Raw genomic sequence first — 24,134 nt, 5'->3', positions numbered from 1 at the left:
ATAATACACTCCTTCAGTCAGCTAGCAGGCAGGGACCAGGGTAACATAATTACACTCCTCCAGTCAGCTAGCAGGCAGGGACCAGGGTAACATAATACACTCATCCAGTCAGCTAGCAGGCAGGGACCAGGGTAACATAATACACTCCTCCAGTCAGCTAGCAGGCAGGGGACCAGGGTAACATAATACACTCCTCCAGTCAGCTAGCAGGCAGGGACCAGGGTAACATAATACACTCCTCCAGTCAGCTAGCAGGCAGGGGACCAGGGTAACATAATACACTCCTCCAGTCAGCTAGCAGGCAGGGACCAGGGTAACATAATACACTCCTCCAGTCAGCTAGCAGGCAGGGACCAGGGTAACATAATACACTCCTCCAGTCAGCTAGCAGGCAGGGACCAAGGTAACATAATACACTCCTCCAGTCAGCTAGCAGGCAGGGACCAGGGTAACATAATACACTCCTCCAGTCAGCTAGCAGGCAGGGACCAGGGTAACATAATACACTCGTCCAGTCAGCTAGCAGGCAGGGACCAGGTTAACATAATACACTCCTCCAGTCAGCTAGCAGGCAGGGGACCAGGGTAACATATTACACTCCTCCAGTCAGCTAGCAGGCAGGGACCAGGGTAACATAATACACTCCTCCAGTCAGCTAGCAGGCAGGGACCAGGTTAACATAATACACTCCTCCAGTCAGCTAGCAGGCAGGGACCAGGTAACATAATACACTCCTCCAGTCAGCTAGCAGGCAGGGACCAGGTAACATAATACACTCCTCCAGTCAGCTAGCAGGCAGGGACCAGGTTAACATAATACACTCCTCCAGTCAGCTAGCAGGCAGGGACCAGGGTAACATAATACACTCCTCCAGTCAGCTAGCAGGCAGGGACCAGGGTAACATAATACACTCCTCCAGTCGGCTAGCAGGCAGGGACCAAGGTAACATAATACACTCCTCCAGTGAGCTAGCAGGCAGGGACCAGGGTAACATAATACACTCCTCCAGTCAGCTAGCAGGCAGGGACCAAGGTAACACAATACACTCCTCCAGTCAGCTAGCAGGCAGGGACCAGGTTAACATAATACACTCCTCCAGTCAGCTAGCAGGCAGGGGACCAGGGTAACATAATACACTCCTCAAGTCAGCTAGCAGGCAAGGGTCAAGGGTAAAATAATACACTCCTCCAGTCAGCTAGCAGGCAGGGACCAGGGTAACATAATACACTCCTCCAGTCAGCTAGCAGGCAGGGACCAGGGTAACATAATACACTCCTCCAGTCAGCTAGCAGGCAGGGACCAGGGTAACATAATACACTCCTTCAGTCAGGTAGCAGGCAGGGACCAGGGTAACATAATTACACTCCTCCAGTCAGCTAGCAGGCAGGGACCAGGGTAACATAATACACTCATCCAGTCAGCTAGCAGGCAGGGGACCAGGGTAACATAATACACTCCTCCAGTCAGCTAGCAGGCAGGGACCAGGGTAACATAATACACTCCTCCAGTCAGCTCGCAGGCAGGGACCAGGGTAACATAGGGTAACATAATACACTCCTCCAGTCAGCTAGCAGGCAGGGACCAGGGTAACATAATACACTCCTCCAGTCAGCTAGCAGGCAGGGACCAGGGTAACATAATACACTCCTCCAGTCAGCTAGCAGGCAGGGACCAGGGTAACATAATACACTCCTCCAGTCAGCTAGCAGGCAGGGACCAGGGTAACATAATACACTCCTCCAGTCAGCTAGCAGGCAGGGACCAGGGTAACATAATACACTCCTCCAGTCAGCTAGCAGGCAGGGACCAGGGTAACATAATACACTCCTCCAGTCGGCTAGCAGGCAGGGACCAAGGTAACACAATACACTCCTCCATTCAGCTAGCAGGCAGGGACCAGGGTAACATAATACACTCCTCCAGTCAGCTAGCAGGCAGGGACCAGGGTAACATAATACACTCCTCCAGTCAGCTAGCAGGCAGGGACCAGGGTAACATAATACACTCCTCCAGTCAGCTAGCAGGCAGGGACCAGGGTAACATAATACACTCCTCCAGTCAGCTAGCAGGCAGGGACCAAGGTAACACAATACACTCCTCCAGTCAGCTAGCAGGCAGGGACCAAGGTAACATAATACACTCCTCCAGTCAGCTAGCAGGCAGGGACCAGGGTAACATAATACACTCCTCCAGTCGGCTAGCAGGCAGGGACCAAGGTAACACAATACACTCCTCCAGTCAGCTAGCAGGCAGGGACCAGGTTAACATAATACACTCCTCCAGTCAGCTAGCAGGCAGGGGACCAGGGTAACATAATACACTCCTCCAGTCAGCTAGCAGGCACGGGACCAGGGTAAAATAATACACTCCTCCAGTCAGCTAGCAGGCAGGGACCAGGGTAACATAATACACTCCTCCAGTCAGCTAGCAGGCAGGGGACCAGGGTAACATAATACACTCCTCCAGTCAGCTAGCAGGCAGGGGACCAGGGTAACATAATACACTCCTCCAGTCAGCTAGCAGGCAGGGACCAGGGTAACATAATACACTCCTCCAGTCAGCTAGCAGGCAGGGGACCAGGGTAACATAATACACTCCTCCAGTCAGCTAGCAGGCAGGGACCAGGGTAACATAATACACTCCTCCAGTCAGCTAGCAGGCAGGGACCAGGGTAACATAATACACTCCTCCAGTCAGCTAGCAGGCAGGGACCAGGGTAACATAATACACTCCTCCAGTCAGCTAGCAGGCAGGGACCAAGGTAACATAATACACTCCTCCAGTCAGCTAGCAGGCAGGGACCAGGTTAACATAATACACTCCTCCAGTCAGCTAGCAGGCAGGGACCAAGGTAACACAATACACTCGTCCAGTCAGCTAGCAGGCAGGGACCAGGTTAACATAATACACTCCTCCAGTCAGCTAGCAGGCAGGGGACCAGGGTAACATATTACACTCCTCCAGTCAGCTAGCAGGCAGGGACCAGGGTAACATAATACACTCCTCCAGTCGGCTAGCAGGCAGGGACCAAGGTAACATAATACACTCCTCCAGTCAGCTAGCAGGCAGGGACCAGGTTAACATAATACACTCCTCCAGTCAGCTAGCAGGCAGGGACCAAGGTAACACAATACACTCGTCCAGTCAGCTAGCAGGCAGGGACCAGGTTAACATAATACACTCCTCCAGTCAGCTAGCAGGCAGGGACCAGGGTAACATAATACACTCCTCCAGTCAGCTAGCAGGCAGGGACCAGGGTAACATAATACACTCCTCCAGTCGGCTAGCAGGCAGGGACCAAGGTAACATAATACACTCCTCCAGTGAGCTAGCAGGCAGGGACCAGGGTAACATAATACACTCCTCCAGTCAGCTAGCAGGCAGGGACCAAGGTAACACAATACACTCCTCCAGTCAGCTAGCAGGCAGGGACCAGGTTAACATAATACACTCCTCCAGTCAGCTAGCAGGCAGGGGACCAGGGTAACATAATACACTCCTCAAGTCAGCTAGCAGGCAAGGGTCAAGGGTAAAATAATACACTCCTCCAGTCAGCTAGCAGGCAGGGACCAGGGTAACATAATACACTCCTCCAGTCAGCTAGCAGGCAGGGACCAGGGTAACATAATACACTCATCCAGTCAGCTAGCAGACAGGGACCAGGGTAACATAATACACTCCTCCAGTCAGCTAGCAGGCAGGGACCAGGGTAACATAATACACTCATCCAGTCAGCTAGCAGACAGGGACCAGGGTAACATAATACACTCCTCCAGTCAGCTAGCAGGCAGGGACCAGGGTAACATAATACACTCCTCCAGTCAGCTAGCAGGCAGGGGACCAGGGTAACATAATACACTCCTCCAGTCAGCTAGCAGACAGGGACCAGGGTAACATAATACACTCCTCCAGTCAGCTAGCAGGCAGGGACCAGGGTAACATAATACACTCCTCCAGTCAGCTAGCAGACAGGGACCAGGGTAACATAATACACTCCTCCAGTCAGCTAGCAGGCAGGGACCAGGGTAACATAATACACTCCTCCAGTCAGCTACCAGGCAGGGGACCAAGGTAACATAATACACTCCTCCAGTCAGCTAGCAGGCAGGGGACCAGGGTAACATAATACACTCCTCCAGTCAGCTAGCAGGCAGGGACCAGGGTAACATAATACACTCCTTCAGTCAGGTAGCAGGCAGGGACCAGGGTAACATAATTACACTCCTCCAGTCAGCTAGCAGGCAGGGACCAGGGTAACATAATACACTCATCCAGTCAGCTAGCAGGCAGGGACAAGGGTAACATAATACACTCCTCCAGTCAGCTAGCAGGCAGGGGACCAGGGTAACATAATACACTCCTCCAGTCAGCTAGCAGGCAGGGACCAGGGTAACATAATACAGTCCTCCAGTCAGCTAGCAGGCAGGGGACCAGGGTAACATAATACACTCCTCCAGTCAGCTAGCAGGCAGGGACCAGGGTAACATAATACACTCCTCCAGTCAGCTAGCAGGCAGGGACCAGGGTAACATAATACACTCCTCCAGTCAGCTAGCAGGCAGGGACCAAGGTAACATAATACACTCCTCCAGTCAGCTAGCAGGCAGGGACCAGGTTAACATAATACACTCCTCCAGTCAGCTAGCAGGCAGGGACCAAGGTAACACAATACACTCGTCCAGTCAGCTAGCAGGCAGGGACCAGGTTAACATAATACACTCCTCCAGTCAGCTAGCAGGCAGGGGACCAGGGTAACATATTACACTCCTCCAGTCAGCTAGCAGGCAGGGACCAGGGTAACATAATACACTCCTCCAGTCAGCTAGCAGGCAGGGACCAGGGTAACATAATACACTCCTCCAGTCAGCTAGCAGGCAGGGACCAGGTTAACATAATACACTCCTCCAGTCAGCTAGCAGGCAGGGACCAAGGTAACACAATACACTCGTCCAGTCAGCTAGCAGGCAGGGACCAGGTTAACATAATACACTCCTCCAGTCAGCTAGCAGGCAGGGACCAGGGTAACATAATACACTCCTCCAGTCAGCTAGCAGGCAGGGACCAGGTTAACATAATACACTCCTCCAGTCAGGTAGCAGGCAGGGACCAAGGTAACACAATACACTCGTCCAGTCAGCTAGCAGGCAGGGACCAGGTTAACATAATACACTCCTCCAGTCAGCTAGCAGGCAGGGACCAGGGTAACATAATACACTCCTCCAGTCAGCTAGCAGGCAGGGACCAGGGTAACATAATACACTCCTCCAGTCAGCTAGCAGGCAGGGACCAGGGTAACATAATACACTCCTCCAGTGAGCTAGCAGGCAGGGACCAGGGTAACATAATACACTCCTCCAGTCAGCTAGCAGGCAGGGACCAAGGTAACACAATACACTCCTCCAGTCAGCTAGCAGGCAGGGACCAAGGTAACACAATACACTCGTCCAGTCAGCTAGCAGGCAGGGACCAGGTTAACATAATACACTCCTCCAGTCAGCTAGCAGGCAGGGACCAGGGTAACATAATACACTCCTCCAGTCAGCTAGCAGGCAGGGACCAGGGTAACATAATACACTCCTCCAGTCGGCTAGCAGGCAGGGACCAAGGTAACATAATACACTCCTCCAGTGAGCTAGCAGGCAGGGACCAGGGTAACATAATACACTCCTCCAGTCAGCTAGCAGGCAGGGACCAAGGTAACACAATACACTCCTCCAGTCAGCTAGCAGGCAGGGACCAGGTTAACATAATACACTCCTCCAGTCAGCTAGCAGGCAGGGACCAGGGTAACATAATACACTCCTCCAGTCAGCTAGCAGGCAGGGACCAGGGTAACATAATACACTCCTCCAGTCAGCTAGCAGGCAGGGACCAGGTAACATAATACACTCCTCCAGTCAGCTAGCAGGCAGGGACCAGGTTAACATAATACACTCCTCCAGTCAGCTAGCAGGCAGGGGACCAGGGTAACATATTACACTCCTCCAGTCAGCTAGCAGGCAGGGACCAGGGTAACATAATACACTCCTCCAGTCGGCTAGCAGGCAGGGACCAAGGTAACATAATACACTCCTCCAGTCAGCTAGCAGGCAGGGACCAGGTAACATAATACACTCCTCCAGTCAGCTAGCAGGCAGGGACCAGGGTAACATAATACACTCCTCCAGTCAGCTAGCAGGCAGGGACCAGGGTAACATAATACACTCCTCCAGTCAGCTAGCAGGCAGGGACCAGGGTAACATAATACACTCCTCCAGTCAGCTAGCAGGCAGGGACCAGGGTAACATAATACACTCCTCCAGTCGGCTAGCAGGCAGGGACCAAGGTAACATAATACACTCCTCCAGTGAGCTAGCAGGCAGGGACCAGGGTAACATAATACACTCCTCCAGTCAGCTAGCAGGCAGGGACCAAGGTAACACAATACACTCCTCCAGTCAGCTAGCAGGCAGGGACCAGGTAACATAATACACTCCTCCAGTCAGCTAGCAGGCAGGGACCAGGGTAACATAATACACTCCTCCAGTCAGCTAGCAGGCAGGGACCAGGGTAACATAATACACTCCTCCAGTCAGCTAGCAGGCAGGGACCAGGGTAACATAATACACTCCTCCAGTCAGCTAGCAGGCAGGGACCAGGGTAACATAATACACTCCTCCAGTCAGCTAGCAGGCAGGGACCAGGGTAACATAATACACTCCTCCAGTCAGCTAGCAGGCAGGGACCAAGGTAACACAATACACTCCTCCAGTCAGCTAGCAGGCAGGGACCAGGTTAACATAATACACTCCTCCAGTCAGCTAGCAGGCAGGGGACCAGGGTAACATAATACACTCCTCAAGTCAGCTACCAGGCAGGGGACCAAGGTAACATAATACACTCCTCCAGTCAGCTAGCAGGCAGGGGACCAGGGTAACATAATACACTCCTCCAGTCAGCTAGCAGGCAGGGACCAGGGTAACATAATACACTCCTCCAGTCAGCTAGCAGGCAGGGACCAGGGTAACATAATACACTCCTCCAGTCAGCTAGCAGGCAGGGACCAGGGTAACATAATACACTCCTCCAGTCAGCTAGCAGGCAGGGACCAGGGTAACATAATACACTCCTCCAGTCAGCTAGCAGGCAGGGGACCAGGGTAACATAATACACTCCTCCAGTCAGCTAGCAGGCAGGGACCAGGGTAACATAATACAGTCCTCCAGTCAGCTAGCAGGCAGGGGACCAGGGTAACATAATACACTCCTCCAGTCAGCTAGCAGGCAGGGACCAGGTAACATAATACACTCCTCCAGTCAGCTAGCAGGCAGGGACCAGGGTAACATAATACACTCCTCCAGTCAGCTAGCAGGCAGGGACCAAGGTAACATAATACACTCCTCCAGTCAGCTAGCAGGCAGGGACCAGGGTAACATAATACACTCCTCCAGTCAGCTAGCAGGCAGGGACCAAGGTAACACAATACACTCCTCCAGTCAGCTAGCAGGCAGGGACCAGGTTAACATAATACACTCCTCCAGTCAGCTAGCAGGCAGGGGACCAGGGTAACATAATACACTCCTCCAGTCAGCTAGCAGGCAGGGACCAGGGTAACATAATACACTCCTCCAGTCAGCTAGCAGGCAGGGACCAAGGTAACATAATACACTCCTCCAGTCAGCTAGCAGGCAGGGACCAGGTTAACATAATACACTCCTCCAGTCAGCTAGCAGGCAGGGACCAAGGTAACATAATACACTCCTCCAGTCAGCTAGCAGGCAGGGACCAGGGTAACATAATACACTCCTCCAGTCAGCTAGCAGGCAGGGACCAGGGTAACATAATACACTCCTCCAGTCAGCTAGCAGGCAGGGACCAGGGTAACATAATACACTCCTCCAGTCAGCTAGCAGCTAACATAATACACTCCTCCAGCAGGCAGGGGGACCAGGTAACATAATACACTCCTCCAGTCAGCTAGCAGGCAGGGACCAGGGTAACATAATACACTCCTCCAGTCAGCTAGCAGGCAGGGACCAGGTAACACAATACACTCCTCCAGTCAGCTAGCAGGCAGGGACCAGGTAACACAATACACTCCTCCAGTCAGCTAGCAGGCAGGGACCAGGGTAACATAATACACTCCTCCAGTCAGCTAGCAGGCAGGGACCAGGGTAACATAATACACTCCTCCAGTCAGCTAGCAGGCAGGGACCAGGGTAACATAATACACTCCTCCAGTCAGCTAGCAGGCAGGGACCAGGTAACATAATACACTCCTCCAGTGAGCTAGCAGGCAGGGACCAGGGTAACATAATACACTCCTCCAGTCAGCTAGCAGGCAGGGACCAAGGTAACACAATACACTCCTCCAGTCAGCTAGCAGGCAGGGACCAGGTTAACATAATACACTCCTCCAGTCAGCTAGCAGGCAGGGGACCAGGGTAACATAATACACTCCTCCAGTCAGCTAGCAGGCAAGGGACAGGGTAAAATAATACACTCCTCCAGTCAGCTAGCAGGCAGGGACCAGGGTAACATAATACACTCCTCCAGTCAGCTAGCAGGCAGGGACCAGGGTAACATAATACACTCCTCCAGTCAGCTAGCAGGCAGGGACCAGGGTAACATAATACACTCCTTCAGTCAGCTAGCAGGCAGGGACCAGGGTAACATAATACACTCCTCCAGTCAGCTAGCAGGCAGGGACCAGGGTAACATAATACACTCCTCCAGTCAGCTAGCAGGCAGGGGACCAGGGTAACATAATACACTCCTCCAGTCAGCTAGCAGGCAGGGACCAGGGTAACATAATACACTCCTCCAGTCAGCTAGCAGGCAGGGACCAAGGTAACATAATACACTCCTCCAGTCAGCTAGCAGGCAGGGACCAGGTAACATAATACACTCCTCCAGTCAGCTAGCAGGCAGGGACCGGGGTAACATAATACACTCATCCAGTCAGCTAGCAGGCAGGGACCAGGGTAACATAATACACTCCTCCAGTCAGCTAGCAGGCAGGGACCAGGGTAACATAATACACTCCTCCAGTCAGCTAGCAGGCAGGGACCAGGGTAACATAATACACTCCTCCAGTCAGCTAGCAGGCAGGGACCAGGGTAACATAATACACTCCTCCAGTCAGCTAGCAGGCAGGGACCAGGTAACACAATACACTCCTCCAGTCAGCTAGCAGGCAGGGACCAGGTAACATAATACACTCCTCCAGTCAGCTAGCAGGCAGGGGACCAGGGTAACATAATACACTCCTCCAGTCAGCTAGCAGGCAGGGACCAGGGTAACATAATACACTCCTCCAGTCAGCTAGCAGGCAGGGACCAGGGTAACATAATACACTCCTCCAGTCAGCTAGCAGGCAGGGGACCAGGGTAACATAATACACTCCTCCAGTCAGCTAGCAGGCAGGGACCAGGTAACATAATACACTCCTCCAGTCAGCTAGCAGGCAGGGACCAGGGTAACATAATACACTCCTCCAGTCAGCTAGCAGGCAGGGGACCAGGGTAACATAATACACTCCTCCAGTCAGCTAGCAGGCAGGGACCAGGGTAACATAATACAGTCCTCCAGTCAGCTAGCAGGCAGGGACCAGGGTAACATAATACACTCCTCCAGTCAGCTAGCAGGCAGGGACCAGGGTAACATAATACACTCCTCCAGTCAGCTAGCAGGCAGGGACCAGGGTAACATAATACACTCCTCCAGTCAGCTAGCAGGCAGGGACCAGGGTAACATAATACACTCCTCCAGTCAGCTAGCAGGCAGGGACCAGGGTAACACAATACACTCCTCCAGTCAGCTAGCAGGCAGGGACCAGGGTAACATAATACACTCCTCCAGTCAGCTAGCAGGCAGGGGACCAGGGTAACATATAATACACTCCTCCAGTCAGCTAGCAGGCAGGGACCAGGGTAACATAATACACTCCTCCAGTCAGCTAGCAGGCAGGGACCAAGGTAACATAATACACTCCTCCAGTCAGCTAGCAGGCAGGGACCAGGGTAACATAATACACTCCTCCAGTCAGCTAGCAGGCAGGGACCAGGGTAACATAATACACTCCTCCAGTCAGCTAGCAGGCAGGGACCAGGGTAACATAATACACTCCTCCAGTCAGCTAGCAGGCAGGGACCAGGGTAACATAATACACTCCTCCAGTCAGCTAGCAGGCAGGGACCAGGGTAACATAATACACTCATCCAGTCAGCTAGCAGACAGGGACCAGGGTAACATAATACACTCCTCCAGTCAGCTAGCAGGCAGGGACCAGGGTAACATAATACACTCCTCCAGTCAGCTAGCAGGCAGGGACCAGGGTAACATAATACACTCCTCCAGTCAGCTAGCAGACAGGGACCAGGGTAACATAATACACTCCTCCAGTCAGCTAGCAGGCAGGGACCAGGGTAACATAATACACTCCTCCAGTCAGCTAGCAGGCAGGGACCAGGGTAACATAATACACTCCTCCAGTCAGCTAGCAGGCAGGGACCAGGGTAACATAATACACTCCTCCAGTCAGCTAGCAGGCAGGGACCAGGGTAACATAATACACTCCTCCAGTCAGCTAGCAGGCAGGGACCAGGGTAACATAATACACTCCTCCAGTCAGCTAGCAGGCAGGGGACCAGGGTAACATAATACACTCCTCCAGTCAGCTAGCAGGCCAGGGTAACATAATACACTCCTCCAGTCAGCTAGCAGGCAGGGACCAGGGTAACATAATACACTCCTCCAGTCAGCTAGCAGGCAGGGACCAGGGTAACATAATACACTCCTCCAGTCAGCTAGCAGGCAGGGACCAGGGTAACATAATACACTCCTCCAGTCAGCTAGCAGGCAGGGGACCAGGGTAACATAATACACTCCCCCAGTCAGCTAGCAGGCAGGGACCAGGGTAACATAATACACTCCTCCAGTCAGCTAGCAGGCAGGGATCAGGGTAACATAATACACTCCTCCAGTCAGCTCGCAGGCAGGGACCAGGGTAACATAGGGTAACACTCCCCCCAGTCAGCTAGCAGGCAGGGACCAGGGTAACATAATACACTCCTCCAGTCAGCTAGCAGGCAGGGACCAGGGTAACATAATACACTCCTCCAGTCAGCTAGCAGGCAGGGACCAGGGTAACATAATACACTCCTCCAGTCAGCTAGCAGGCAGGGACCAGGGTAACATAATACACTCCTCCAGTCAGCTAGCAGGCAGGGACCAGGGTAACATAATACACTCCTCCAGTCAGCTAGCAGACAGGGACCAGGGTAACATAATACACTCCTCCAGTCAGCTAGCAGGCAGGGACCAGGGTAACATAATACACTCATCCAGTCAGCTAGCAGACAGGGACCAGGGTAACATAATACACTCCTCCAGTCAGCTAGCAGGCAGGGACCAGGGTAACATAATACACTCCTCCAGTCAGCTAGCAGGCAGGGGACCAGGGTAACATAATACACTCCTCCAGTCAGCTAGCAGGCAGGGACCAGGGTAACATAATACACTCCTCCAGTCAGCTAGCAGGCAGGGACCAGGGTAACATAATACACTCCTCCAGTCAGCTAGCAGACAGGGACCAGGGTAACATAATACACTCCTCCAGACAGCTAGCAGGCAGGGGACCAGGGTAACATAATACACTCCTCCAGTCAGCTAGCAGGCAGGGACCAGGGTAACATAATACACTCCTCCAGTCAGCTACCAGGCAGGGGACCAAGGTAACATAATACACTCCTCCAGTCAGCTAGCAGGCAGGGGACCAGGGTAACATAATACACTCCTCCAGTCAGCTAGCAGGCAGGGACCAGGGTAACATAATACACTCCTCCAGTCAGCTAGCAGGCAGGGGACCAGGGTAACATAATACACTCCTCCAGTCAGCTAGCAGGCAGGGACCATGGTAACATAATACACTCCTCCAGTCAGCTAGCAGGCAGGGGACCAGGGTAACATAATACACTCCTCCAGTCAGCTAGCAGGCAGGGACTAGGGTAACATAATACACTCCTCCAGTCAGCTAGCAGGCAGGGGACCAGGGTAACATAATACACTCCTCCAGTCAGCTAGCATGCAGGGGACCAGGGTAAAGTCCTTAATACAGTCCTAAAGCAGGCACAGCACAACACAGACAGTAATATCATTCTCAGGATATGACTACATGCTGGACTCTTATAAAACAGATTAAGTTATATGCCATAAAACTATTTATACTGAACAAAAATATAAACACAACATATAAAGTGGTGGTCCCATGTTTCAAGAGCTGAAATAAAACCTCCCACAAATGTTCCACAAAAAGCGTATTTTCCTCAAATGTTGTGCACAAATTTGTTTACATTCCTGTTAGTGAGCATTTCTCCTTCGCCAAGATAATCCATCTGGGAGACAAATGCACTACTTTGGAACACATGTCGCTTTGAGCCTCAGCACACATGACTTCCTGTTACAATTATACCTGGATAGCCTCACACAATGGTACACAGTGCACTGTGCTCTCCCTCTCTCTCGCTCTGTTTTCCATTGGGGGATTATGTATCTTCTTTTATTGTGAAGCTGTCGTTAAGTCAGCGGTGCTGCTGAATCATTTCTCCCTTCGGGGGAATATAAACTGTGGCACGCTGGACTACAGGAGCTCTCACCTGTTACAGAGGGAACGGTGAATCCCTGCACCCTCGTTTCCCAGGGAGCCTCTAATAACGTCGCACAATGGAGGGAGTGTCCCAGCTGACAGTTAAACACAAAAGGTGTTGCTCTGAAACTCGTCTCCCTCCTTGCCTTTTTTATCAACCCCTCGCTCTCCTTTCCTAGAAACAGATTCTGAACGCTGGAAATCAAATGGGGACATTGCCTTGGCCATTGCAGTGACAAGCCATGTGATGTGGTCTGACACATGAGGTGACGTGGTCCAGCTGAGGATGTCAGCCACCAGATTAAACCAGCCATCAGTCGTGTGATAATGTCTCCAGCCCGGTCACAGACAGACCAACGTGTGCAAGAGGCCAGAGCTAACAATGGCAACACCTGTACAAGGCAGAATGTCTGTGTCTTTCTGATACCCTTGGCCTTGTGCGAGCAAGCAACACTGTGTAGACCTACAATCGCCTCCATGGCATTTTTAAAGCCTCCTTTCATTCACAGATTAGTGGTCCGTCTATCGGGCAGGTCAATCAGACCAACCAGGCCTGCATCGCCACCAGGCCGTCTCCCCTCTCCGGACAGATAATGTGGCCTTGGTGCTCTTGTCAAAGTGGATGGTCACACTCCTGCATCAAGTTGAACTTTATTGTTGTTGCCGCTAAAGGCCCTCAGGGGGAAGAAAAGAGAGAGCGAGAAGGAGAGGACAAAAAGAGAGAGCGAAGGGAAAAAGCTCAGAGTTCAACTAAAAGGTCATCCCAGTTGATCCACTGGCCATTGTCCTCTAAAATGAATTCATATGTGCATTGGAATAAGTCTTTTGATAAGATGTAGTGTAAGAGCTCCATAAAACACCCGAGCAAAGTTGTTTAACAACAGAATGGAGAGGATTGCTTTTAGCCCTTTATGTTTTAACTCTTTGCATAGAGCCTATATGAATATATGAATGATTCATGTGGCTATTATTGGATCTTATATAAGATTATATACCTCTTGTTGATAAGGACAAAAAGGTCTGTTATTTTCCTAATTTACTTACCTACTTACTTAAGCCTCATAACGCCAGGTGAAGGCTAAGGCCTCTGCATTATGCTTCAAACACCACGCTTTAATAGCGACAATGTTTTGAGCCGCAGTGGATCTTTGTCAGGTTTAACCATATTCACTCATACACCGGATAGGTGCAGTGAAATGTGTTGTTTTACAGAGTCAGTCATAGTAATACGGCGCCCCTGGAGCTAATTAGGGTTAAGTGCCTTGCTCATGGGCACATTAGCTGATTTATCACCTTGTCGGCTCGGGTATTCAAACCAGCGACCTTTCGGTTCCTGGCCCAACGCTCTAACCACTAGGCTACCTGCCTCCCAATAACCAGTCTCTTGTTGATATCATTTAATATATACTGTAGTAGTGCAAATACACTGTCACTGTCTTACATCAAAAGTTGAATTGGAAATAGATTTGGTGAAAACTATTCTGTACAATGAGGCTTTTTTAACAGGAGCCCAGGCTTAGTTTCATGAAATGATCTATTCTGCATATTCCTAACCAAAAAATGCCAGCTAATATCAAATTGTTGTTTTTAATAGCAGACAATCTAGAATATCTTTTTAGCTTATTCAGTGTCCTGTAGGCTGCCTCCAGACATGTTGTTTTAATTATGTTAATTTATTCATGTTAAAGTACTCGCAGTCCTCTCACACAAAAACCCAAAGCCTGCATTCCAAATGGCACCCTATTCCCAACATAGTGCACTTCCTTTTGACCAGAGGCCTATGGGTCTTGGTCAAAAGTAGTTCACTATATATAGAATAGGGTCCCATTTGGAATTTAGCCAAGGATTTGGATCTTCTTCAGGCTGAGAGAGGTACAGCTTTAAAAGTTGGCTGTGCCAAAGTTGTACTACATCCCAAATAGAACCCTATTTCATAGGTAATGTAGTGCACTACTTTTTAACTGGGCCCATGGGGTTCTAGTCAAAAGTAGTGAACTATATAGGGCATAGGGTGCCACATTCTTGTTTTGCCTGAGGAACAGAACAGAACAGGGAAGACGGAACAGAGCTTCAGAGAGGAGCAGACAGGCTTGTGAAAGGAGAGATGGTTTTATTATGCACAGACTGACAGTGTCACTAACTGGGGCTGTCTAGGTTGTCTAAGCTACACCTGGTAGGGCTATCTCTAAACCAGGTTTCTCACTTACAGAAACAGTCAGACTCCAACATACATTCTTTGCACACACTGTACATGAGTCAAAATGTCTGGGGTTGACATTAAATTGTCAAGGATATTATGTCTGAGGAGGCAGCATGTAGTAGATTCATTAAGAGGTGTTGGTAATGGCCACTTTTTTGTGTGACGGCCATGGCATTGCCTGAAGAGTAGGAGGAGGGTGGGAGAGAGGAGGAGTAGGGTGGGAAAGAAGGAGACGAGGTGGTAGGAGGAGTAGTGGATAAGGAGGAGGAGGGTAGGAGAGAGGAGGCGAGTGGGAGAGAGGAGGCGAGTGGGAGGGTGGAAGAGAGGAGGAGGGAGGGTGGAATGAGGATGAGGGCCTGAAGAACAGGTTGATGGTGGCCACCCTGTAGTTAGTAATTATCTGTCGTTCTACGGAGCTGATGGGGGGAGACAGGGAGACAGGCTGTCAGGACCAGGGCAGCCCAGCATGGCCCTCAGAGACAGGTGTCCCCATCATGGGAGGTCTCTTCCTGGAGACACTCAGAGAGCCAATAACCACATAGGGGTGGTGGTGCCACTCTAAGCCTTATATTGAAGTCATATTCAGATATAATGCTGGCTCTGGTGCCTCTGTAACTACTAACTGCTGTTGGAATGGTTTCGTCAACAATATCTTAAGGACCCTTTCCAGTCCTCTTGTTTGTTAGCATGATATAAAGTGAGCAATTGTTGGGAGGTGTTGTGTTAACCCGAGCATGTGATCTCTATGCTTGGAACACATAGGAGCTTATCCGGTCTGGAAATATGTCATTAAGGTGTATGACATATCTTGCAACACAAATGTCCAGGACATTTCCAGTGCTGCTTTTTTATATTTCATGGTTTGAATTTCCACACAGGTTTTACCAAAACATCTGTGTGAATCTTTTTCACTTGCTGCTTAAAATAAGTTGTAAAAAATCACAATAGGAAGATATTGGAGACTGTATGTGTGACAACCTGTAAAAAGACTGTGATATCCTAATGACTATAGTGATCGATAATGCATAGCTTTATTACCAGTGAACTTTAAGAGACCAAATATATGAGCCTGTCTCAAAATCATTGTGGGCTGTTGCACTTAACAAAATCAATGCAAATTGCTGTCCAACATAAACAGCTTGATATGTTTGGTGTTCAAATATTTGTCAAAACCATGGCCCACTTGGGGTAGTACAATTAAGTTTGGGGCCATTGGTTCAGTCCACATGAAAATGCACTACTCAGTCATACCAAATACTGTATGGGTTTACCCGACCCAGATTAAGCCTAGCCTTAGACTAAAAAGCAGAATCACCATTGAGTCTAGAACTAGGCTCAATCTTTGTCAGAGAAATCAGTCCTATGTGTTTAAAGTATTTTTTGTGAAGGACACTGACACTTACCACTGAGTATCTCCTTAAGTTTTTTGAACCAGATCTCACAGTGGTCCACGCTCATGTTGTTGAAGTGAATGGCATGGTCCTTCAGCTTGGGTCCCTTCTTCTTACACTGGAACAGAGTGATGCCCAGGAGAGTGCCCCCTGTCTCCTGGCCCGCAGAACGACGTCTCTTCACCTTCACTCCAAACACATCCTTCAGCTCCACGTACTCTGTCCTCCTCAGAGTTTCGGACTGACCTGGAACACAGAGAGACAGATGATATTATATGCTACAGGCAGCGTATATAAAAGCTAAGGAACAAACACATCCTTCAGCTCCATGTGCTCTTTACGCCTCAGCATCTCCGATTGACCTGGAGGAAACACAGAAAGAAAGAATATGATATAGCTAAATATTGAATTGCAAATATTGCAGGAGCCCTTTACTAGGATGCTGCCATAAATACTTTGGCCTATGCATGAACAAACAACTTAGCCTAGTTCTGAGAGATAATAGGTTTACATTTACATTTTAGCAGGCGCTCTTATCCAGGTTTAAAAGTTAAGTGTTTAAGTTCTACTCCTAATGTGTTGACAGAGAGCGTGACATCACAGGACTCTGGATTTTCACACTTTTGCCACCGAAAGTATCTGTAACCCGGAATTCCTGTTTGACACGTTCCTGCATGGATTATCGGAGGTGGTTGAAGCTCGCAGCCCAGGAGCTGCCCATAGACCACGACTCACTCATAGCCTTGACCCTACAGATCGATGGCCGGCTTCGGGAACGTAGGAGGAAGAGGAGGTCTGTTCCTGGTCACACTCGCTCGTCCACGATTCCTACCTCGCCTCCGAAGAATCACGGAAGTTCCCAAAGTCTAGATGGCTGGGAGAATCCGATGTCACCCGAGTTCCCTCGGGAATCACAGAGGGCAGTCGACCCGTTTCCTTTGGAGGCCATGCAACTGGACAGGGCTAGATTGTCTCCTGTTGAACGCTTGCGCAGACTGAGCACCAAGCGCTGTCTGTATTGTGGTACTACAGAACATTGGATATCTACCTGTCCATTAAAAGACCAGGCTCATCAGCAGATGAGTATGCTGGTGAGTCGTAAGGGGAGTTTCCAATCTCCCCTTACTCGTACCCCTCTTCTCTTCTTACTCGTACCCCTCTTCTCTTCTTACTCCTTACTCTTCATGCCATCCTGCTGTGAGGTGACGGGTCCAAATCTCTCCGGGTGCTCATTGACTGGGGCCGACGAGAGTTTTATGGACTCCACCATGGTGTCGGAGCTGGGTACCTCCACAAAACCCCTCTCTATTCCCATGGACATTACTGCGCTGGATGGGCGTTCTACTGGCCGAGTTACCCACAATACGGATCCTATCAACCTGCGAGTGTCAGGTAATCACAGTGAGTCTATGCCGTTCCTGATCATCAAATCACCTTATGTAGCCATGGTTTTGATGGCTCGTGGCTCAACTGGACTTTTGGATCTATCATGGGTTGGAGCCCGTTCTACCACATGCATTGTCTGAAGTTTAGTCAGATGGATTCTGACAATGTTAGAGTGGTGGTGGATTGACCTCAACCCACATCCAGAGTGCAGCTGCAACGTTTTCTAGGGTTCGCTAATTTCTACAGCAGCTTCATCCGGGTTTACAGCACCCTGGCTTCCCCTCTCTCAGCACTCACCTCTCCCAAGGTTCCTTTCACGTGGTCTCCAGCAGCTGACCGGGTATTTTTGGACCTCAAGCATCGATTCACTACAGCTCCCATCTTATTCCATCCGGACCTGTTCCGTCAGTTCGTGTAGGAGGTCGACGCCTCAACGTCGGAGTGGGGGGCGTCCTGTCCCAGCGTTCTGCCCGGGACCAAAAGCTGCATCCCTCGCCTTACTTTCTCATCGACTTAACCCCGCTGAGAGGAACTATGATGTGGCAAATCGAGAATTACTTGCGGTTAAGATGGAGTTGGAAGAGTGGAGGCACTGGTTAGAGGGGTCGGAACATCCATTCCTAGTGTGGACTGACCATAAGAACCTGGAATATCTCCGCACCTTCAAACGCCTCAACCCAAGGCAGGCTTGATGGGCCCTGTTATTCACTTGTTTTAATTTCACTATCTCCTACCACCCTGGGTCCAATAATGTCAAACCTGACGCGCTCTCATGCCTGTATAGCCCCACTGCCACACCGTCTGACCCCGAGACCATCCTCCCTACCTCGTGTCTGGCGGCTGCACTCATGTGGGGTATAGAGAGCCGGGTCCCAGAGGTGAGCCCGGCTAAACGGATGTTTTTCCCAGACTCTGTCCATTCTCCGGTCCTGGAATGGGCCCATTCCTCTAGACTCACCTGCCATCCTGGCTCCCGTCTGACTTTGGCCTTCGTCCGACAACATTTTTGGTGGCCCACCATGGTTCCTGACGTCTCCGAGTTCATCGCCGCCTGCACTGTGTGTGCACAGAATAAGACTCCGGGGCAAGCTTCGGTGGGCCTTCTTCAACCACTCCATGTTCCTCATCGCCCCAGGTCACTGCCCCATATCCGGCCAGCCTGCCCTCTGGCTTCCAACACCAGTCTAACAGCCAGTCAGAGCAAGCCAATAAGGACCTTGCGACGGCTCTTCGTTGCCTCGTCTTCGACAATCCCACCATCTGGAGCCAGGAACTCGTGTGGGTGGAATACGCCCGCACCACCCTTCCCTGCTCGGCCACTGGCCTCTCGCCCCTTTGAGTGTTCCTTGGGATATCAGGGTCCCCACGCCAGGTGGTGCCCATAGGGGGGAGTTACTATCACACCCTGATCTGTTTCACCTGTCTTGTGCTTGTCTCCACCCCCCACCAGGTGTCTCCCATTTGTCCCCATTATCTCCTGTGTATTTATACCTGTGTTTTCTGTTTGTCTTGTACTGTTAAGTAGTTCCAGCGTGTTTCCCGTTTTTCCTGTTCTCTAGTTTTGTTTTCTAGTCTTCCCGGTTCTGACCATTCTGCCTGCCCTGACCCTGCCTGCCGTTCTGTCTCTGATTGACTCTGCCTCAGATTACTGACCTCTGCCTGCCCTTGACCTGCCATTTGCCTGCCTCCTGTTTTTATAATAAATATCTGAGATTAAAACTGTCCGCCTCCTGTGTCTACATCTGGGTCTTGTCCTGAGTCGTTATATCTTTAGCGTCTTGTTCTCTGTGGCGCTCCTGCGCTCCTGCAATTTAACAGCTCTGAAATCTTTGTCCAAGAAGGCTGGCCTGTCCTGACTGTGATTCCCTCTCCCATCATGTGAAACCCTTTCTTCATTAGTAAAATCCCAAGGCCCGGCCCCAGCCTGCTCCTCAGACAGTGTTTCAGAACATTAACTACCATCTATCCTCTCACATTACTGAACGGAGCAGTGAGGAGCGGGACACACCGGCTGCCACCATCTGTTCCTGGTATTCAGGCTTCATTCAGACTTGAGTTCAAATACCATTTGAAATCTTTCAAATACCATGAGCATTTGCTCTAGCCTGCCTGAAGTGCCAGATGGGCGGGGTTTGCAGTTGTGGGACTATTCTATTGGTTCCAATACACCAGGTTTAATGAAAGTACATACAATGTGTACAAAACATTAAGAACACCTGCTCTTTCTATGACATAGGCTGACCAGGTGAATCCAGGTGAAAACTATGATTCCTTATTGATGTCACTTGTTAAATCCACTTTAAATCAGTGTAGATGAAGGGGAGGAGACAGGTTATTGAAGGATTTTTAAGCCTTGAGACAATTTAGACATGGATTGTGTATGTGTGCCATTCAGAGGGTGAATGGGCAAGACAATATACTTAAGTGCCATTGAACGGGGTATGGTAGTAGGTTCCAGGCACACCAGTTTATGTCAAGAACTGCAACACTGCTGGGTTTTTCACGCTCAACAGCTTCCCGTGTGTATCAAGAATGGTCCTCCTCCCAAATAACATCCAGCCAACTTAACACAACTGTGGGAAGCATTGGAGTCAACATGGGCCAGCATCCCTGTGGAACACTTTTGACACCTTGTAAATTCCATTCCCCAACTAATTGAGGCTGTGCGGAGGGCAAAAGGGGGTGATGCAGCTCAATATAAAGTACTTGTTGAAATGATTTCATATAGTAGCCTATTTGAACCCAGGTCTGCTATACTCAGGCTTCTTCTCCTCCTCTAACTCCTCAATATCATTATATTTATCTAACTTCTCCATCTCACTCGATTGTTGGTGGCTGCAAAAAGAACCAAGTCAATTGAATTAGAGGGAATAAAGATAATCTCCCCCGACTGACAGAGAGAGCTGGCTGGAGACAGGGACCGAATGACAAGCAGGGCTGTGTTAACAACAGTGATATACCTACAGGGGTAAAAGCCACTGAGAGAGGGGTGGGTAGAGGGGTAGGTGAATTGTTTTGGGAAAGGGGAGGGAAGAGTGTACCTCCTCACCCACCTCCTTCGCACTCTCCCCTCCAACAATACAGTGATGTACAGGGGAAGAGGCACCAAAGGAAGAGAGGTTGTTTTGGTAAAGCGGGGAGAGGGACTGTTAGGCTTATGATTTCCCCCCTGTCCCAAAACTACCCTCCCTCACCTCCAACATTACAGTAAGTTGGTGCTGGCACCCTGTCCTGTCTGAATCAATCTTGGCACATCTGCCTGATTCAGACAGTAAACAGGATTATAGGGGGACTCATCCGCTTGACGCTAATTGTGTTTGCAGTTTCTGCACATGTCCAATCTTTCAGGTGCTACTCTGCTCTGCCTATAAAGATTCACTCCATACAGAAAGGGCTGCTCATGCCTTCATTCAGGCCCATATTCACATTAACAAAGTTGGCTGGCTGAGAGATGTTTGGAACTTGGTTTGAGTTATTTAGGGTTTTGGCACTTAAATCTGTGAAACTAGGAAGAGTTAAGGGTGGATTTGGTTTGTATGGGATGCAAATGTAGTCCTTAATGGATCATCCTTCATCATTTCCAAGTCATAGCATTAAATTGCAATTCAATAATATATAATGTTATGTTCTAGACTATAGAGGATGGGAATATTTGTTATGCTTTTTTCAAATTCAGGTTTTATCTATCTTAAAAGTGACGGTGATAGAAGAAGCTGCATCACTACTGAAAATGAAAACAGACTTGGGTGCATTTTCCCCTCTCTCTCTCTCTCTCTCTCTAGAAAATAGATTTTGGGTGGGACGATACAAAGGATTACTCATCTAGTCATTATGTTACAACCTGCGCCCTAACACCTGAGAGGTTGGTGTTAGACAGGTGTGTGTGTGTGTAGAAATACTTTGATTGATAAAAATAAAATACATTGATGGACTGAATTTGCCAGAAAATACTATCCTGTAGTTTCCTCAGCCGAATCAACACTTTACATCATGATTGTTGGAAGAGTAAGTGACAGATTGAGAGGACTAATTTGTAGTCATACTTGCGCCACAAATTATGACAGTCGAAATTAATTAGCTGAATGGTACAGTGAGTACAGTAACCACAGTGAGGGTTCAGAATGTGTGTGACCCCTCCATATTACAAGAGGGACAGATAGACAAGGGATGCATCCCAAATGGCATACTATTCCCTATATAGTGAACTACTTTTGACCAGAGCCCAATGGGCCTGGTCGAAAATAGTGCACCAAATAGGGAATAGGGTGCCATTTGGGACTGACAATGTCACAGTCTAATTGCACAAAGGGCGCAAACAGACCCTGTCGTCTGCTCTGTTTGCTTGCTGGGGACTTCAAAACAGCAATATAAAAATTTAAAAATTGTGTGTGTGTGTGTGTGTGTGTGCAGGCAGACCACCGAAGGCACAGGTGGAAAATATGATCCTAGGCACCACACTGTGAACCACATGGCCCACACAACATGGGGGAAAAGAAGAGCGTTACACTGACCTGGCACAGACTGCCTATGCTTGGACACTTGTCAACACAACAAACTCATCTGGGACTCAGAGCACTCTACTGTACGAAACAACAGCAGCTACATCTGAAATAAGACAAAGAGAAGTTTCATCTGAGGAGAAAAACATGTTTTAGAGATAACTATGTCTTAGTTATCTCTAAAACACGTTTTTATTCTCCTTAAACTGCTCTTTGTCTTGTAGCCATTGTTGTTTATCACAAATTAACACATTGAATGAAGAAGAACCCAACAGATTCATATTTACACATCTACTGTAATGTACAGATGGTTAAAAAAAAGGCAAATCTGAGAATATCTTTGTAATATATCCAAAACTTTTGAAAACCGAGTCATTTCTTGATATCAGATGAAATGCATGTTTGAAAATGGGTTTTGAATTGATGCGTCGTGTCCATACATTAACAATACATTATTTACAGTACATGATATGCTTTGCCCCGTCTGCTGCAAGCAGGAGCAGTGTTGGGGGGAATCTTGTCTCCATCTGGCAGCAATTACGTTTTCGAGAGCTCCTCACTGTGCCCCAAATGAAGGGGTGTACCTATCATATCGTTTCAAATCAGAATCATGTTCGACAGAGAAAGACACAAGCCAGGCTGGGGAGAAGAGTTTTGAGATATAAGATATATCAGAACTGTTCTAATTCTACAGTATTTCTATGGACCAGTGTGCCTGTCATTGTTTGATTGAGTTGATCAGATTCATTTTGGGGTAAAACAAATATTAACACACAGTGCCAGTCAAAAGTTTGGACACACCAACTCATTCAAGGATTTTTCTTTATTTTTACTATTTCCTACATTGTAGAATAATAGTGAAGGCATCAAAACTTTTAAATAACACATATGGAATCATTTAGTAACCAAAAAACAGTTAAACAAATCAAAGTATATTTTTACATTTTAGATTATTCAAGTAGCCACCCTTTGCCTTGATGACAGCTTTGCATAAGCTTGGCATTCTCTCAACCAGGATCACCAGGAATGCTTTTCCAACAGTCTTGAACGAGTTCCCACATATGCTGAGCACAGTTTGGCTGCTTTTCCTTCACTATGCAGTCCAACTCATCCCAAACCATCTCAATTGGGTTGAGGTTGGGTGATTGTGGGGGCCAGGTCATCTGATGCAGCACTCCATCACTCTCCTGCTTTGTCAAATAGCCCTTACACAGCCTGGAGGTGTGTTGGGTCATTATCCAGTTGAAAAACAAATGATAGTCCCACTAAGTGCAAACCAGATAGGATGGCGTAACGCTGCAGAATGCTGTGGTAGCCGTGTTGGTTAAGTGTGCCTTGAATTCTAAATAAATCCCTGACAGTGTCACCAGCAAAGCACCCCACACCATCACAGCTCCTCCTCCATGTTTCATCGTGGGAACCACACATGCGGAGATTATCCATTCACCTACTCTGCATCACACAAAGACACGGCGGTTGGAACCAAAAATCTCAAATTTGGACTCATCAGACCAAAGGACAGATTTCCACCGGTCTGATGTCCATTGCTCGTGTTTCTTGGCCCAAGCAAGACTCTTCTTATTGGTGTCCTTTAGTAGTGGTTTCTCTGCAGCAATTTGACCATGAAGGCCTGATTCATGCAGTCTCCTCTGAACAGTTGATGTTGAGATGTGTCAGTTACTTGAACTCTGTGACACATTTATTTAGGCTGCAATCTGAGGTGCAGTTAACTCTAATGAGCTTATCCCATGCAGCAGAGGTAACTCTGGGTCTTCCTTTCCTGTGGCAGTCCTCATGAGAGCCAGTTTCATCATAACGCTTGATGTTTTTTTCTACTGCACTTGAAGTTCTTGATATTTTCCAGATTGACTGACCTTCATGTCTTAAAGTAATGATGGACTGTCGTTTTTCTTTGCTTATTTGAGCTGTTCTTGCCATAATATGGACTTTTACCAAATAGGGCTATCTTGTGTATACTACCCCTACCTTGTCACAAATGCATTAAGGAAAGAAATTCCACAAATTAACAAGGC

At 49.0% G+C, this 24,134-nt stretch overlaps 1 protein-coding gene across 1 annotated transcript in view; it reads right to left on the bottom strand.

Moving 5' to 3' along the window:
- cerkl (ceramide kinase-like) overlaps positions 1-24,134 on the bottom strand; it is a 164,783-nt gene that overhangs the window by 124,395 nt on the left and 16,254 nt on the right. The window contains exon 2 of the mRNA XM_065018341.1: positions 16,229-16,462. Coding sequence (XP_064874413.1) covers positions 16,229-16,462 — 234 coding nt within the window. The remainder of the gene's footprint in view (positions 1-16,228; positions 16,463-24,134) is intronic.

Source organism: Oncorhynchus nerka, linkage group LG1 (assembly GCF_034236695.1).
Source record: "Oncorhynchus nerka isolate Pitt River linkage group LG1, Oner_Uvic_2.0, whole genome shotgun sequence".
Taxonomy (NCBI): Eukaryota; Metazoa; Chordata; class Actinopteri; order Salmoniformes; family Salmonidae; genus Oncorhynchus; species Oncorhynchus nerka.
This window is presented reverse-complemented; position numbering and strand designations above follow the sequence as displayed.